The 18,093-nt window shown below is 39.3% G+C and overlaps 1 protein-coding gene across 1 annotated transcript; it reads left to right on the forward strand.

Moving 5' to 3' along the window:
- Positions 1–706: 706 nt before the first annotated feature.
- Positions 707–17,470, forward strand: stk17b (serine/threonine kinase 17b (apoptosis-inducing)). Its single transcript, XM_086265510.1, has 7 exons — positions 707–1,248; positions 7,950–8,162; positions 11,106–11,244; positions 12,369–12,495; positions 12,829–12,877; positions 13,951–14,130; positions 14,512–17,470. The coding sequence occupies exons 1-7, from the start codon at positions 1,127–1,129 to the stop codon at positions 14,729–14,731; spliced, it is 1,050 nt and encodes a 349-aa protein (XP_086121636.1). The 5' UTR covers positions 707–1,126; the 3' UTR covers positions 14,732–17,470.
- The last annotated feature ends 623 nt before the right edge of the window (positions 17,471–18,093 follow it).

The following is an 18,093-nucleotide window of genomic DNA, read 5'->3' on the forward strand; positions in this document are numbered from 1 at the left end:
TGTTAAGCTTAGATCATTGTTAATAAAGGTACACATTGTACATACACAGTGGATGGTTTTATGTGGAAGCAACCTTGTGCGAGAAAGAGAAACACTAGATGAAATGGCAAAAATAAATAAATTTTAAAAACTTATAAGTTCTGATAATTTTGTAGAATATTTTGTCAAATTTGTGAGATATCAAATCTAAATTTCCATTGATATAATTTAAACTTTTCATCTTACAAATGTATTTTTGAAATAAGTTTTTTAGTGTTTTTAAAGACACACGAGCTAAGAGATTTAAAATCTTGAAAACTGAGTTCATATGTGCAAGACCTAGATATGCATTTTCTATTTCATGATTGGCATTTTCCATCTATAATTACAATAAGTCACCATTATTAGATAGTATGTCAAGGTGATGAAGTGCTATTATAATAAAATTATTGTAAAACTGAAAAATCATATCACACATATATACCATATGTCTTATATTTATAATAAAAAACAAACAAACATTAAGCTTGTTATTTCACAAATATTGTAAATTAAATTAACTCTCATAAGTTGGACTTTGACAGTCCAACTTTTGAGTATTAAGATTCATTATTTATTTATTTTATTCATTTATGTTTTCTGAACTTCGAACCCGCTCCTTTAGTGACATGAATAGGCTGCCATATCTCGGCCGTGTCCAAATTCAAACCTTTCAACTGAACGCAAAAGCAGTGCGCATGCGCACTGACGCGTCGACGACGTTGTCAAACAGGGATGTGAAAATGATCGCAAACTGTGCGGACAAACTCAATGAGCGGACTAACAGCCGACCGCAGCGGCAGCTCGGATAGGTTTTGTGTTAACAGCCCATGAGTGCGGACTTTATAGACCCAAGCTTCGCTTTTCTTGAGCTGAGGAAAATCGGTTTAAGTCACTTTTTAAGTGCCGTCGAGCTAACTTAGCGACAGTTGAGCTAGCCGGGGAGCTGGAGCGGCGCGCGGTGACCGGCTGAGCTAACATTAACATGTAACTACGGCGAAACGAGCAGTGGTAACGTTAGTTTAGCTCATTTTCACCGTTTCTCTCACTTCTGCTCGGCGTTTGGCACCGTTTTCAGCCGGGAAGCAGCACCGAGGAGGAGAGGAAGATGTCTCGGAGGCGGCTGGACAGTCGTAGCGGACTCTCCGCCGGACTGCTCGGCGAGATTCAGACTCCGATCAGCACGGAGCCGCTGGAGACTGTGTACGAGATCACCGGGGAGCTGGGCAGGTGAGTCCGCCAGAGAGTGCACCTGCTGTATATGACACCTGGGAGCTGTACCTGACACTATACAGTCAGATATTTACAGATGAAACTCAGTTTCTGTATTACTATCACTTACTAAGAAAGGGTTACTACTTATAAGTCTTTTGTTGTATTTATTTAGTACTACAATTGTGAAGTACAGGTACAGGAACGCACCGTCCAGTGCCATAGAAGGTATCAGCTTTACTGTAGACATGTAAATACACGGCTACTGATATAGGGAAAGTCAAATATCTCAAAATCACCAAAGTAAATGTCAGATGATAGGACGGATGTTTCTCTGGTGGACAGATGCGTCGCACTGTAGGAGCTGTGAAAGATTTCCCATGCCTGTTGTGACAGTGGAGCTGAATCAGTTGGAGACGGGGACAATATATATAGCCTACCGGCTACATCTGTTATTAGTGTTCTTTTCAGTGGTGTAGAAATAAGAAGAACTAAGAAATCAAGTGTTAAAAACATGGCGTGTGCTTACATTTCCTAGTAGGTGCACGTCAGTGTTTTTCCAAGCATTTCTTTATTTGACTGTCATTGCTTTGAAGATAAAGCAGAGCAAGAAGGCACATGTATGCATGTAACTTGCTTCTTGTTTGTGTCTTTCATAAGTGAACTTTACACAGTCTGGTTTCCAAAAAAGGAGAAGTAGACACCTGACATTTTTAAAGATCACATAACCCTCCTACTAAATATTCACCAAGCTTAATTTAGGATTAAACAGTACCTCTTCACTAACGATCACTACACATCAAGCACCCTTTTCCCAGAAAGAAAAAGAAAAAAGGTCCTTACTGGGAATAACCTTTAATGCAAGGGCTGACTGGGAATATTAGGTTTGGAGCATTGTATTGCTTATGTATCTATTTATATTGATTAAAATAAAGAGCATGCTTGTAACAATGCTTTCTCAGGTAAATGCGCTCTCAATCTGTGCATCCAGTATGCTATGAGATTACTTTTCTACTAACGGATAGGCTGTAAAATAGTGACTCCTGCATAGATAGATAGAATATAGATTTTTGAGGGATGTTTGAAACTATTAGGCTGATATATATCCCTGGCTGATATAAAGCTAATATATATTATATTATATAATATAATATAAAACTAATATAAAACTTTGTATCTGAAGGTATTTAAAGTCTGATGTTCTTTAAAAGACACAAAGTTATTGCTGTTATAGAGCACAAACAACACTCTACCTAGTCGAAAGTGTGCATGACCAAATACTGGGCTAATTGTGCAGTTTCACCTAAGTACACATGAGCTTTGTACCGAATCATTAATGTATTCTTGAGAAAAGAGGTTTTTAGTCTGTTTAGTCTCTCGAGGTGCATGTGAGTAAAATGTGTTGCAGGCTTTCAAAGGGGTTTTCGTTTACAATCTACGTACAGCAAATATTTTGCCCACTTTAAGCAAAAAAAAAAAGTTATTTATTGAAATTTGTGATTGCTACATGAATTATGGTTAATCTTATACAGCAACAAAATGCTGTTCATAAACATAAAATTTTCATGTCAAAACATTATGTTTTTGAATGAAATTAACCAAGACGATACACCTATATATTAAAAATCTGAAACTTGGTGCATCCTCTGCTCTTCTAAGACTGTTTCAGGACTCCTTACAATTACTCCTTACAATACCAGAGTTTTGGAAAAATTTAGTGTCAAGCTTGTCATTCAGTTTTTTGTGAATATAAAATACTTGGTGCTCAGCAAAGAGGCAAAAATAACAGTAAAGTCATAAACTTATTTTTAAAAGGTAACACACAGTGTAGTCAACCCCCAAAGGCTGTGTTTTGAGCAGGAAAAACCCTGAAGTTGTGTTACAGTGAGTAAAAACTAAAGTAGTAAAAATATCACACTCATTTTAGTCCATGGGACTAAAAAGTCCTGTTTGATCTCTAAAAACACGCCAGTAAATATTTCCCTTTCTTTTTAACTGCAATGAAAAACAGTCTGAAAACGTTCAGCTGGTTTAGGACAAAGGTTCAAAAGAGGCTGCAACCTTTTCCCCATGCCCTTCCTGTACCAGACTACAGGAAGTAGTATTTAATTTGGAAAACGGTTAAACAGCCTAAGAGATGATCAAATAGATCTCAGTATTCTGTATTTACTGACTCAACTGTCATTAGATGTATTTTAAAATTTACACACCACCATGGAACGGGTTAAATCTGTCACACTTGAGTTTTTCTGAGTAATTTAACTTTTAAGACATTTTCACAGTGTGGAGTGAACCTGTATCTCCACAAAAGAAATGACAGTGAACAGGAAAATCTAAGCTTTTAGCCATCAAACGGTGTTAGACAAGGGCCCTTTGGTAGGCTGGTAATGGCCTCTGTCACCACTGGCCTATGCAACAGCTAAAATAATCTAAGCCAATCTTAACAAGAATTCCCAGGACTTTCACCGCATGAAGTATTTCTCAACTTTTACAAGTAATCATACCTTATTAAGATTCTTATGATTAATTGCAGGAATTCATATTCACAACCAGTGGCTGGATTTTAACCTCTGTGCAGAAAGGTTTAATAGCTCTAATCTGCTCTTAACTGGCAGGTGCAGATTTCCAGAAAGTTCCGCCTTTAATTACAGTTTGTGCAAAAGAACTCTTACATCATGTCTGCAGTTTCCTTCTGATATATCTGTTGTGCCAGTGATGGTGGGGTGTAGTTTAACCGTTAAATATTGATGGCTTTATAAGGGTAAACTTGTCCCACTTACTATGACAATTTTCCACACTTTGAAAAATTCAGCATGTTTCAGATGAGTTGTGACTCAAAAAGCATTCCTGTTGAAACCACACCTACAATAACAGTTAACAGTTTTTAACATTTACTACAACACAACAAGGAAATGCACAAATCCACAAAGACTGTTACATAAGACCTTAAAAAACTTCTATTTATGTTTATGTGAAGTTGCATTCCAATAAAATACTGTATATATTGCCCCTGACCACATTTACTTTGTAGTTACCTTAAAAAATAAACCTAAAATGTCCTGTTCTGCTTTAACTTGAGGCATAAACTGAGACAGAATATAAACATTAGCAGAGGAAAGGTTTGGGATGAGGATTTAATTGTTGTCATGTTGAGGGACCCAGATGGGTGGAGACAAATGCCATACATGGCAGGAAGAAGACCCCAAAAACTGACCAATTCTGAGCCAAGAAAACATCAGAAATGATTGGTTCTCAACGTGAGGTTAGTCATTAATATGCCACTGTGTGGTTTACTCACTATGAAAAAATCCTAATCCTAATATTAACATGCACACTGAAATCTTTGTTGGCCCAAGAGTGATTCGTTTGTCCAGGAGACTAATTATTAGTGTATTAGTGCTAATATGAAGGAGTAGAGACCAAGAATGATAAGTGGATAGTTAAAACATAAAACAGGGTTGTCATTTAATAAGCAGGTAGAGAGAGGCAAGAGGTTAAATTACAGAGGTTAAGACTATACAGCATGAAAACTGAGAAAAAAATTATATTTACTTCTTTTCTGCACATACTCTACAGAAAATGTTTGTTTTTTTTTTTTTAGCATTGAGTGTTAATAAACAGGAAGAGTTGAGCAAATGTGCTACCTTGTCACATGAAAGAGGAGGTCTTGCATGACTGTTCAGATAGAAAAAAAATTTAAAAATCCCCAAATTTGGAAAATTACCAGGTTAGCAAAATATTAAACATAGCCCGTAACAAACTAGATTATATGAAGTAAAAACAGCTCAGTAAAATAAAATAAGATAGCTCAAGAAGGAGCTGCAACAACACACATTTGAAGGACAGCTGATGTCACTTATCTGTGTATTCATGCTGATACACTGACCCTAACTTTTTGCATGTGCTGGCTGAATAGCTCAGATCGAGTCATGCAGTGTAATGCACTAAGTTAATGGTGATTGGACTCTGGACTCTAAGTCTTAACACTCCAGCCTCTGACCGGGGAGGTGACTTTATTGTACAGTGGGAAAATATGAAGCCTTGGTATAAAAGGAGACCATTATCATGTGTTTGTGTACGAGCCATGGCAACCGCAGGCAGCTGATGATCATATCCTGACAAGCCCGAGGTGTGTTTGAAGTCATTATGCGTCACGCAGAGCATTAAAGTGTAGCTAGTGTTAGTCTGCAGGAGGAAGGAAACAAGTACATGTGGAAAGCAGACTTAAGAAAGCAGAACCGGCTTGGGTTACTTCTGCTCGCCACTTTGTTTGCAATTTGTTAAAACAGGAAGTTCTGATGTGAAATGTGTTAAAACTCAGTGATGAGAACATGGCTGGCACAAAGGTGTTAATCTTAAACTGTAGTAGCTCTACTTTTGAATTTAAGGTAATTTCCCAGCTATAACTAAATCCCTAAACAAGGACCTTTCACTGTGTGTCCTTACTTATTTATTTATTTGTCAGAATGAAGCTTAAATGCTTTTGTTGGTTGTTGCTGTTCATGGAATTAATTAAAAACACATCAATCATCATTTGTCTGTGTATTTGAAATGACTGTAACGTGAGATAAGATCTTGATCTTAAAAAAAAAAACAACCCCCCAACAAAACACCTTTTTGGCAAGTGTCTTCAGAGGGAGCTTATTCTGTTACATCTCCTCTTCCATTGGTGGATGTTCGCATTAAACATGGTTAAAGTTTCAAATATTGAGGTCAGTAATCTTGTCAGCTGAAAGCTCAGGCTTCGGACTGCTCTGAACTCTGTTTCAGGCCGGTCTTTCTGCCCTTGGCTCTGTATGATGTCATTGAGAGGGAATATCCCTAGTATGACCGTTTCAGGAGCAACATTGTTGTTTACAAGGTGCAGCCAAACAAAAGAAACAGGTAGTTGAGTTGTAGAGACTTTTCCTGCCTCAGAGTCGGCTTTTCACCAGAAATCTTTTCATTTTCCTGCTTATTAAACTAAACCAAACTACTTCTGACCATTTAATATACATAAATATCTATTCTACTTAAATAATTGAACTCCCTCGCTAACAAAGCAAAGCAAATTTCCTTTAAGCAGGAAAAGAATATGTACAAGAAGACATGAAGGTTTAACATGGTGGAGGCTTATATGCTATCACATGATGTGCAGGATGTTTTAGCACAATTCAAAGAACTCCTTCTGGGTCTGTAACCTAGAAAAGTTAGGTTTTCCTAGAGAGCTGAAATTAGGGCTGTTATCTGCACAGCTGGTAACAAGGTGAACTTTAAACAAAGTTTAAAATACGTATTAAATATTAAAATAGCTCTAAAATGAAGTTTAATGACCTAAACAAATGGTTACCACGGTGACAAAGCATGGCAGTAGGCTGTTGGAAATGTACTAGCATTAGATAACACTCCCGCACACAGAACCTGTTATCTAATGCCATTTCTGTATTTGTATAACACCTTTATCACAAAGTCACTTACAGATATTATGTTGTAAAGGCTGGACCACATACTAATCAGCATTTTCTGCATAAAATGAAACATATTAATCATTAGTTATATTTGACTTATATTGGGGAAAGTTTGCGGTGAATCATGTTGGAGATATTTAGCCATCTAAATTAATCTTACAGTGGATAATGGCTCAAACCACAACATCTATCAGGGTTTTTCCTGCACAGAAAAAAAAATGATGGAAACAACCAAAGAAGCTTTCGTTTTACATCAAAGGAAAATCACCAGCACTTTGATAGACAATTTGTAAAAATATCTGAAACATTTTTTTACGCAATGGACAAAAATAAAAGGAAAGAAAAGTAAAGATTTCTCTTAAGTTGATGCCAAAGGCCAATTTGTAGCCTGGAAAAAAGCCTGTTTATATACACTTATATGTATATGTATAAGATGGTGTAATAACCATGACTTGACCCATTGGTTTCTGGCATTTGTGCTAAGGAGAAGACTAAAAAAATCCTAACCAAGTTCTTCTAGAAACAACTCCAGCGAATGAACTCCAATATTAATAAATGGAACCTAACAAAATGTGTTTAATCAAATTGATATTACCCCATAATAAGGTTTAAAAAGCTGGATTTAGTTATACTTACACCTCGCATGAGCAGAATTTCAGAACATAATGGCCTTGACCTAAATGCATGGTAATTCATGTCCTGGATATGTTAGCCAGGAAAAAAAAATACATTTACTGACATCTTTACTACAGCAAGAATTAGAAAGAAAAATCTCACCTTATCGCTACAGCTGAACCCAGAAACAGACAAAATGTTTTTGGGTCTGTTTTATCCATGACCTTGTTCATTCCCAGAGTTCATTACCAATGGTGAGTGTTGAAACATAGGATGGTAAATGTCCTATACAGAGCCTACATGACTGCGAGGGCAGCACTAATCCATCTGTCAACCTCACACCCCACAAAATTCAAACCCTGTAGGGTTATCATAAAAGAGTAGAAATAACTACAGAGGCCACTTGTCTGTGTAGCAGGCTGTAAACATGTTTATTTCTGCTGTAAAGTTGGACATTTTAACATGGAAGCCTCCAGTGGGTATTAGAGGAACTGCAGTTTTTTCAATTGGTTTTGATTTTTGACTATGGAGGTTTTTACTTAAACTTTATAAAAGCTTTACTCAGGCATTTCCTGTTTAATCAATATAACTGTAAAAAAATAAATTAAAACTCAGCTTCAGTTTGTGTATTCTTGTCCTGCTTTTTTTTCCTCTCAGGGGCAAGTTTGCTGTGGTGAAGCGGTGTGTGGAGAAAACCACAGGAAAAGCGTTCGCTGCCAAATTCCTAAAAAAGAGGAGACGAGGTCGTGACTGCCGGGCAGAGGTCATCCATGAGATGGCTGTCCTGGAGATGGCACGTAACAACCCCCGAGTGGTCAACCTGCATGCCGCTTATGAGACGGATCACGACATTGTCTTAGTGCTGGAATAGTGAGTTCACACAAACTTTCTGCCTGTTTTATTTTTATATATGCTGCATCCTATTTAATTCATACATTTTACTTGAGTGCTTCTATTTTCCTCAAATACGCCAAGCCAGCAGTGAGATCCTGTAAATGCTTGTATGAGGGCGAAGTCCTGTTTGTCAAGTCCTAAGGAGCTGCTAAATTAGCAAACAGCTCATCCTTCATAACAGGTTTATCAGGAATAGGTTGAAAGCTACAGCAACATGCTGAAAGCTTGAGCTGAAGGTGACCTGAACCACCGTCCTCTTAGTCTTGACCTCTTAACCTTTCCTATTTAAAAGCCCTTTTCAAATGAATGTCACGTCCTTTGTCTGTGCCGCCATTTGTCTTGTCACTTTGTACAATCAAAACTGAAACTGGAAGATTAGATATGAGAATACATGAGGACTTGTTGAAATGAACTGCTCTGTTTTTTCTAACCACACCTGTAATTGTCATTGGAGACACCTTAATCCCCTCCAAAGTGCAAACATGGTAAACAGCTCACTTTGTTGATCTAAGACAGTCTGGAAAATAATGGCCTGGTCCTTGTTCCAGAAAGCAGCTTCAGCAGTATTCGAAGCCAACTTTAAACTCAGAAAGTAGAAACTCCTGAGGTTGAGTCTGTATTCAACCTGAGATTGTGCTTGAAAATCAGATAGATCCATCGCCGCCTGGATCTTTGATACTCAGATTTGCCATGGCAATGGCTAAATAAATAGCAAAGCCTCCATTTTGATGCAGTGATAATAGAAGTATGGACAAGTTTCTTTCTTAGGCCTCAGTGCCAATCGACCCAGAGACTGAGTAGCAACCACTGGTTACTAGGGAAAAATCTGTATTCCCCCAGCTGTTCAGCAAGCAGTCTGGAAGCTGCTGAGTGCTGCACCAAATACATCCCTGAAATTGCTTTAGTCGCTTGCCGATTGCTGTGGTTGGTATTTGTTTCCATAGGAAACTCCCTGCTAAGCAGTCGTGAAAAGTGTGATGCAAACTGGAAACAGAGACACTGTGCCTTCAAAGTAAAGACTTTCTGTGATACAGTTAATACATTAGATAATATGTTTTAAAGACTACTGACCAACTTCTTCCAGGAGCAATTTGTTGACAATCTGCATTTTCCAGCATGACAAAGCTCCGCTACAAACCGGAGTGATAACGTTTTGGATCTATGAGTCATAATGTATAAAACAGATTGTGAGGATTGTTTTTGTTTTTATCTTTGCCAAAGACGTACCACAGTTCTTTCTTATTTTGTCATGCAGGATTTACATTGAACCTATTCTGTAACAGCCACAAATAACAAGGAAATTGTAGGTTTCTGTTACAGAACACCGCACAGAGTCATTGTGGGCTGATTTTGTTAAATGGCGTGTGTAGTCACAGCTGTCTTAGAAAGATGCAGATTAATGTGCTCTAATATGAGCTTTAATATCGACTGTATGAATGAAATCCAGCATCAATCAGCTGCTTCAGGTGAAGCAGGAGGAAGGAGTCAGAGAGGAAATCTGCCGGCAAGCAGGTGAAATTCAAGTTGGCTCGTTTTTATGGAAAATAAATCCCAGCATTTCCTGCATCTCAGTATAAACAAACTCAAGGTTTCTAGAACAGGAGCAGTAATCGATCATGCGTGGCAAAAACTTGCTATGTAGTGCACCTGTTTAGAAATGTCTTTACCCGCATCCTGCTGTCTAGTTTCTGCTTTCTCAGTTTCTCCACCTCTACTTTTGTTAGCATGTTTTGAATTCTTATTGAAAGTCTTTCTCCGTCCGGCTATTTTTACTGATTTATCTCTCATCTGTTTACTTTTCCATTAGAATTCCTTGTTCTGGATCATAGATGCATTCCTCACCTGAATTATTTCATTCAGTCTCGTGCAGTTCCCTTATTCTTTATCAATATATCTTTATTTCATACCTGAGTGTGAAGACGCTGCATCAGCCAGCTGCCATTGCACATGCAATGGTTATTTACAGCTAACTGAGCTAGAAACTAAAATTAGGTGCAACACTTTAATTAAATGAAATATAATAATAACAAGAAAGTAGAAATGAGGCCTAGATTTGACGTACTTACAAAACTAAGTAAATAAAAATACATGGGACTTATTTTGATTTACTTCTTTTTTTTCTTTTAAATGTGGTCCAATTTTTCAGCAAATTAAGTTTTATTGAGGTTTAAGTTTTAAATCTTTCATTACTTTATATACTGCCGGGCAGATTAAACTACAGGGTAAGTCAAAAAGAATCATATGATTTGTAGTAAAAGCTAAAAGCTCGCAGTAAACACATGGCTGAACATAAAGCTCTACATACAAAACTTACAGTGTTTACAGATGCTCAGTGTGTCCCCCTCTGGATGCATGGCATGCCCATACAATAGTCAAGCTCGTCACGTACTTTTGTATGTGTGGAGTCTATGCAGCTACTACTGACATAGTGCTAACTACTGTCAACCGAGTGAAACTTGCGAAAAACAAACCAGAGTTTTCTCTTCAGCTTTAGGCTTGTTCTTAACTCGTACCGACATTTTGCTTGCGATTACAGCAACAAGGATATAAATTCAAATTCAGAAATGGCAGTTAGAAGCTTGAGTTATCTGAGGTGTAGTAAAACTTTCTACTTGTACATTTTAGCGCTTCAGTCTTCATTTGTGTGCCTGCAGTGTTTTTGGTTTTTTTTGGTTTTTTTGCAATGACTAAGCAGGAAGGAGGTTCTCTTTCTCAATAAAACCTTACCACAACATGCAGGATCAAACCTGCGTCCCTCTGGCTGTGGGCTGGAGACTAAAACCACTGCACCACCCTTTAATCCATAAATGCATTTTTGTTTTCTCCTGTGGAAACTCTAACACACACACACAGTCTGTATCAAACTGGTCTGTGTTTCATATTTCACCAGACATTCCTTCTTGTCTCCTGTTCATGCAGTGCGGCCGGTGGAGAGATATTTGACCACTGCGTATCCGACGAGCTGCTGCCCGAGGCCCAGATCACGCGCCTGATCAGGCAGACGCTGGAGGGAGTCCACTACCTCCATCAGAGCAACTTGGTCCACTTAGACCTCAAGGTATTCAGACACATCCAACCAAAGTGAATCTATTTTTAACCGTTTACTCAACTCACCACAGACTTAACCTTAAGTACTCGGGTGTTTCCCTTCTCTAAGTGCTCAAAATCCTAAATTCCTTTTTTAATGCCACAGTTAAGCCTAGAATCAGGATTGTAGAGAGCATGGAACTGACTTCTGCTGCAGTGACAGCAGGGTGTGAAGAGTTTTGTTGCCGCTACATCAGGGTCAAATCGAGTGTCCACCACCTGAGCCCCTAAGAATCAGCTGATTTTTTTTTTTTTTTTGTATAGGACTACAAAATTAAATCTACATGTTGATACCAGGATCGTCACACACCTCTGACTCTCCTGGGCCACAACAATGGATTAAATGTGTGGGGTTTTTGTCTCAAAAATTCAAGATCTTGACTAAATACCAAATCTTAGCAAATGCCTTTGTTAAATGTGTTATTTTACTCATGAGGGTGGGAATTTTACATGTCAACATAAAACTGTCATCACTGTCAGGAATACTTGTCATTTGACCCACAGGTCCTTTAAAAAGAAGTATTGTATTGTCCTAAAATCAGTTTGGGTGAGTGTGAGGGACCAAGCTGGTGTGGCCTGAATAAGACAGATAATGTTGTAGAAAGTGAGTTTCATTTCACTTTTTTCTTTTTTACAAGCAATTTGAGCCTTTTAAAAGACATCGGCTAATCCCAGACCTGATCAAAGTAATAAAAAACAGTGATACAGCAAATTAACTTCTCAAACAGCCAAACTGAACTGACACAACAGAAAAAGGAGAACTTATACTGGCTGACCTCAGTGCATTTACTTTAAACGAGCATATTTTCAGCTTTCATGTGTGCAGATTTGGTCTTAAATTTCATTTCAAGTTAAATCAATAAGTCTTATTTATACCTGTGAATACCCTGTGATTACAGGACAGTCACATACAGCACTAAATGTTCTCAGACTGTTTTAAAGAGAATGGCGCAATATCATAAGAGTCGTTTATTTAATTAAATAACTGTTTCCTGTGCAGAGACATTCATCATGAGGTGAATTTTGCAATCAGAAATGAGTTTTATCCCTCGAGCACTTCCTGCTTTCACTTTGTTCCCTCTCTGCCTCTCTCAGCCACAGAACATCCTCCTGACCAGCCTGTCGCCTCCAGGAGACATAAAGATCGTGGACTTTGGCCTGGCACGCAGACTGGGTGCGGTCGGAGAGCTCCGAGAGATTCTTGGCACACCTGAATACGTGGGTAAGCTGACGCTCATGAAACAAAGGCGGCAGCGGACATTTCACACATATTTATAGACAAACATCAGTCAGATTCACAATAATAAACTATATGTAAATTGTCAATGTTGACTAAGAAGAGATCATGCATTTGATCAATTCTTACCCAACATGTGCATTTTACTGTGCTAGCTCCTGTGAGAGTGGATGAGTGACACACCTATAAATAAATGCAGAAAGAACCATGAGTCAGTAATTAATCTGGGAAATTACACAGAGATCTTTTCTCTTCTCACTGTTGACTGACAGCTTTTACTTTTTTTCTTCTTTTTTTCTTTTTCTTTTTTGTATTTAGCTCCAGAGATCCTCAACTACGAGCCAATCACAACGGCGAGTGACCTTTGGTGAGTATATCTGTACTAAATGGGCTATGGTTTAACCCTTTGGAAGGAGCGGTATCACCACTTGTACTTTGCCACTTCCAGCATGAAGAGAAAGTAACATGAACTCCACCACCAGGAGAATAATAGCTGAGCTTAAGCTGCGTACGTGCTGGAAGTGACTCTCAGCGATGTGGTGACCAGTGACCACAGCACAGGAAGTCATTTTACATCGTGGGCCACATGCAACCCACTTTGATCTCAAGTGTGCCAGACCAGTGAAACTCTGCTTTTTGTCAGAGTACAATTTAGTAAAGTTTAACCACATGTGTAATCCCTGACATATTTTAAAATAAGGAAAGAAGTTCAATTTAAGGAATATATCTCAGTTTTTCCACATGGGAAAGGAATGCTGCTTTAAGCTTAAATTGTAAGAAATAAATGTTTAAATTTACAGATAAAGTTCTGTTAGCACTTTTGCAGACTGTCCTACCATTTATAAAACAACATTTTTGTCAACTGACAGAATGTCTTCTTTTTGGAGTTTCTTTTTCTATGGTAAACCCACTGTGAAAATAATACATTTCCAAAGTAGATGGTGAAAAACCAAAACACTTTTTGACATTTTATTGTCTATCTATTACTGCTCTATTACTTTGACTTTGGTGTAGTATGAATGGCCATAGGTGAGGTTGAAAAAAAAAAGTATAAAAATACGGTTAAGTCTGGAAAATGTAAAGCAAGCCACAAATTTTAAAGCTCATTCCAGCCTCACATTTCCTCACATTTGTGGAGCTGTAAGTGAATTTAAAACGTAAAGTATTTACTTGGGTTGATTTAAAAGAATTGGTCACTGTGAACATAAATCTAAAACATATGCAGCTTCATTAGAAAAACATCACAAACTGGAAATGAAAGTGAAGGCGATCTTCGGCAGTGTGGGTATTAATGTAATGCTTCCCACTTCTTTTGTGGCAAATGCGATGAGAACACATTGTTCTTCTTATTTGTTTTTCTAAGATTATTTCAGATATTTTTCTTGTGTCATTTAGCCTTCAGACTCTCCATGTCTGATATGTCCTGTGTGTGTTTCTCAGGAGCGTGGGCGTCATCGCGTACATGCTGGTGACGGGCGAGTCTCCGTTTGCTGGGGACGACAAGCAGGAGACGTATCTGAATGTTTCCCAGGTCAATGTGGACTACAGCAGGGAGGCCTTCTCCAGGGTGTCTGAGCTCGCTGTGGACTTCATCCGCAAGCTGCTGGTCAAAGCACCTGAGTGAGTAAATGACAATCTGTGTGCGAGAGTCTGTGTGCGAGTGTAAGAGTGTGGGTGTTTTAACATAACTTCCATGTAACAGAGAGATGAAAATGAAAACATAGCTGTGAACAGAACCGTGATGGATGTTTTTCCAAGTCACGTCATGTGTTGTTTTAAAGTTTTTCCACTGGTGTGTGATGGATTCACACTCATCAGGCAGCATGCTGGGCTAAGTATGATCTCATCAGAACTAGTATGTCAAGAAGAACCTGCTGGTGTTAATCTATAAAGGAAGAAATCTGGTTGAAGGAAAGATCAGATTGTTCAGTGAAACACCAGCACCTCGATCTCTTTGCATGAATGTGTCTAATCGTTGGACTGTCTCTGTTTTGACCGTAGGGACCGGCCCAGCGCCGTCGACTGTATGAGTCACCCCTGGCTGTGGCAGCAGCCGCAAATCTGCATGAGCCCGGAACCCGCCGCCACCGCCTTCCGTACCAGGAGCTGTGGCACAAAGTGGGCGGCCCCTCACGAAGACTTTGAAGACAAGGAAAACTTCCTGGAGTCATCCCACTCACACGCAAAAAGGTTTCGCTTCGAGGAGGATGCTGACTTTTGAAGCTACAAAAATGATAAGAGGGAGATGAAGATGCAGCGGTGATCACTTCTTCCTCTGAGCTTTTAAATTGTTTTAAGTCTCCTGGAAACCAGCAGCGTGCCGGCCACCATTCACCGTTCTGTTTATACTGATCTACTCAAACCAACCAAAGATAACCGGCTAAACTCTGATGTGTCGCTGTTCATACTGTACAGTACGTCTCAGTTAATGTGGTGTGTTTAACCTCAAGTATTTAATTTCCTGTCTTAAACCCACTCTGTGCTGATGAAGGCTGCTCCGGAGGACTTCCAGGGGAATCTATGCAACATTTCTGGTGCTTCTGAATTCTTTGCCTTAACTGTGGGAAGTTGACTCACCTGGAGCTGCTTTCGGTTGCACTTGTGCTTCAGCTGAAATGTGTGATATAGAGATTAGCGCCTCTGCTATGAGGAAGTGAGATCATGTTGTTCTTTGCATGTTTAAAAGAGGCAGCAGCGTTATAGTGTTTCAGGTTTCTATCTGTAGATAAAATCCGCTGCTGCCCGCGTCAGGGTAACTTCTCTGTCGCATCAAAGTCAGATAGCGGCCACATTCGGGCCTGATCAGGCCTGCTTTTGGCTAGTTATAGCAGCTGCTTTGTGGGCCAGATGTGGCCTGGGAGACATGGTGGAGTTAGGGTGATGCTCCTTTGACATCTGCCTTGTGTAAGGTGGAATCGGTGCCAGATGTGGACCACATTTAGGACAAACATTCCTTAATAGTGCTGCAGATAAATCCTTCAGAAATGGATACAAGCAACAACATTAGTGGAGTTTTTTCCCCCCTCTGGAATTCACTTACCAACTTAATTTTTTCCATTTTCCAGCCTATTAATATTATTAAACAGATTTTTAACCATCAAGGTTCAGTTTCAAAGACTTCCAGGTTTTCAGCATTCTTACCGCGAGGAAGTTAAATAGTAAACTAAAGCATCCCTCCAGAGCTCCTGTGTCTCATTTTTGTTTTTAACCATAACATGAGGCAATTTAACCATAAAAAAACAGAAAATATGCAATGAAGCCTTTATCAGCATGGATATCTTATAGTCAGTCTTCTGAGCCAAAATTGAGTATCGGTTAATAAAACCCACTATTTCTACACTCCCACAGCCCTGTTTGCAAATTATTTTGAAAATAAGTTTAGATACGCCACAAAGAAGCTTCTGAAGTCAACTTCTACATGATTAGAGGGAAAATTTTGACTCTAGGATATTAAAAAGGGACAGGTCAGAGTAACATTATCTAAAAATAGTTTTGGTACCTGTATCCACTCGTGAAAGAGTTTGCTGCATGATTGCCTTTAAACCTGATGTCAGACTTGGATTTTCTCAACATATGCTTCATACTGAGGGTTTAAACGTAGCTCAGGGTCTTATAGAAAGCTCTTTAAAAAAAAAAATCTAAATATGCACCTTTCAGTGTTAATCTGCATTTAGGTTATTATGAAATTTCTGGCTGGAAGTGTGCTGCAGTAAAAGTAAGTATAAAGGGGTGAATCAGCCGAGTGGGCCGTGCCCGCACTTACTCAAATGATTTCCTCCCTGAGCTGCGAGTTCCTCTTAGAGGAGAAACTTTAGCACTTAGTGTGTGCAGAGCCTTCACTTAGACCTCCTGCAGTCCTCCGCAGGTCCGGGTGCCTCAAGATTTCATCTCAGGGCTGCTGCTCACTCTTTGTTTTCTATTCTTAATGTTATTCTCACAAGCTGATTATTATTATTATTATTGTAATATTTATGTGCTGGACTTCTATTTTTTATGTAAATAATGCACTCACGTGTCTTATAAGCAGAGATTCAGGTGATGATGAAAGGAAGGATTAGTCAATGAGGTGGTTCAGGAAAGTGAAGTCAAAGTGGGGAAACAGAGAGGTGTCAGATGGTTTTTAGAGAGGAAAGAGGTGATTAAACAGGAAGAGTGAGTGTGGGAAGAAGTATTTCCTGATGGTTGCTTTAAGTTGTGGAGAGGTGATGAGAAAGTAGGGATGACTATTTCACAGAGGAGCCAAGGTGCCACCAGCAACAAATCCTGACCTCAGACAGTGGCAGCTCTCAACCTCCAGAGAAAACATTCCTCTGGTTTTATTTTTAGGTGCCAAACCCGAACGGGACCACACTGCGTGCGTTTGTTGTTGCTGTCAGCACAAAGGCCTTTGTGTATCTGTGTGTGTGTGTGTGAGGAGGCTGGGCCGTGCTGTCGTCCTTTATAACTGGAACGCCACACTGTAAAAGAGCAGACTGCTGTAAACGGAAATAAGCTTGAATCCATCTGCTCTGAGAATAAAAGGTTTGGAGTTGGTTAAATCTGCAGAGCAGGTGGGTCTGATGTCACTTTGGTGCCGACGCTCCATTGGACCATTGTCTCCGTCAGACTCTTGCTGTAACCGTCGTGTTGTTTTTGTACAGCTGCTGTTGTTCTCGCGTCACTTGGCGGCCTCGGAGTGTGCGAGCGCTCTTTGTGTCAGTGCCGCTGATGTCACTCAGCGTTCCTCTTTGTTGTCTTGAGACTGAAGGATTACTGTATGTCAGAATGAAACCTGCCACAAGCACAAATAAATCAGATCTACCTTTATTCTGCTTTTTATGTTTTGGGTTTTTTAAAGTATGAGCGTTCTGATTGCATCTGAAATAACTAAAAAAATAATTTGTATTCTGATTAGCTTCAGGCTAATGTTAGGCATCACAAAGCAAACTGGAAAAGCTCATTAAAGACTGTAGAAAATAAATGGTGTCTGTGCTTTGATGTTTTTCCAGCTCCACGCTGCCCCCTGTTGGCCCTGCAGAGCTGAGAGTTCATACTGTGTCAGTGTGTACCAGTGAGCAGGCACAGACTGGAAACCAGTAGCTCAGTAACTCTCAGCAGTGTTTCCCAACCTTTTGGAGCCACAGTACATATTTCACATTAGAAAAATCACACCGCACACCAACAAACAAATGTCACAAAAAGCATATTGATAATTTTTCCCCGCCCACCAGGTATAGCGGAATTGGCTCAGTTTGTCCCCAGTATACCTTTTTTGCTTTCTTCTGACCACTAGTCATGCTAGGGCCTTCATCTGGGTCAGAACTTTCTCCAGGACTCATCTCAGATTGACTTTTTCCTTTTCAAATATTTATCTATTGCTATTTTGCACTGCACAGTCTTACAGCGTGACTAATTTCTCCTTCTGTTTTACTAGGAATTGTCAACCCATTTAATCAGAGCAGGTACTAGTTTTTTGTTGTATTTATCCGTGACGCCTTAAAGGCCGGTCCGTGAAAATATTGTGGGCATAAACCGGTCCGTGGCGCTAAAAAGGTTGAGGACCGCTGACTTACTAATCGGGTAGAACCAGATAATCGTCCACAG

The sequence above is a fragment of the Aulonocara sp. 'chitande type north' Nkhata Bay genome, linkage group LG16 (genome assembly GCF_057382095.1).
Source record: "Aulonocara sp. 'chitande type north' Nkhata Bay isolate Kocher_YH1m ecotype deep benthic linkage group LG16, A_spYH_male_GT1.1, whole genome shotgun sequence".
In the NCBI taxonomy this organism is placed as follows: Eukaryota; Metazoa; Chordata; class Actinopteri; order Cichliformes; family Cichlidae; genus Aulonocara; species Aulonocara sp. 'chitande type north' Nkhata Bay.

Excerpts from the sequence above, each read along its gene's own strand:
- stk17b (XM_086265510.1), top strand. The coding sequence starts at position 1,127 with ATGTCTCGGAGGCGGCTGGACAGTCGTAGCGGACTCTCCGCCGGACTG. Across the intron at positions 12,496-12,828 it reads TGGCACACCTGAATACGTGG|CTCCAGAGATCCTCAACTAC; the intron begins GTAAGCTGACGC and ends TTTTGTATTTAG. Across the intron at positions 12,878-13,950 it reads ACAACGGCGAGTGACCTTTG|GAGCGTGGGCGTCATCGCGT; the intron begins GTGAGTATATCT and ends TGTGTTTCTCAG.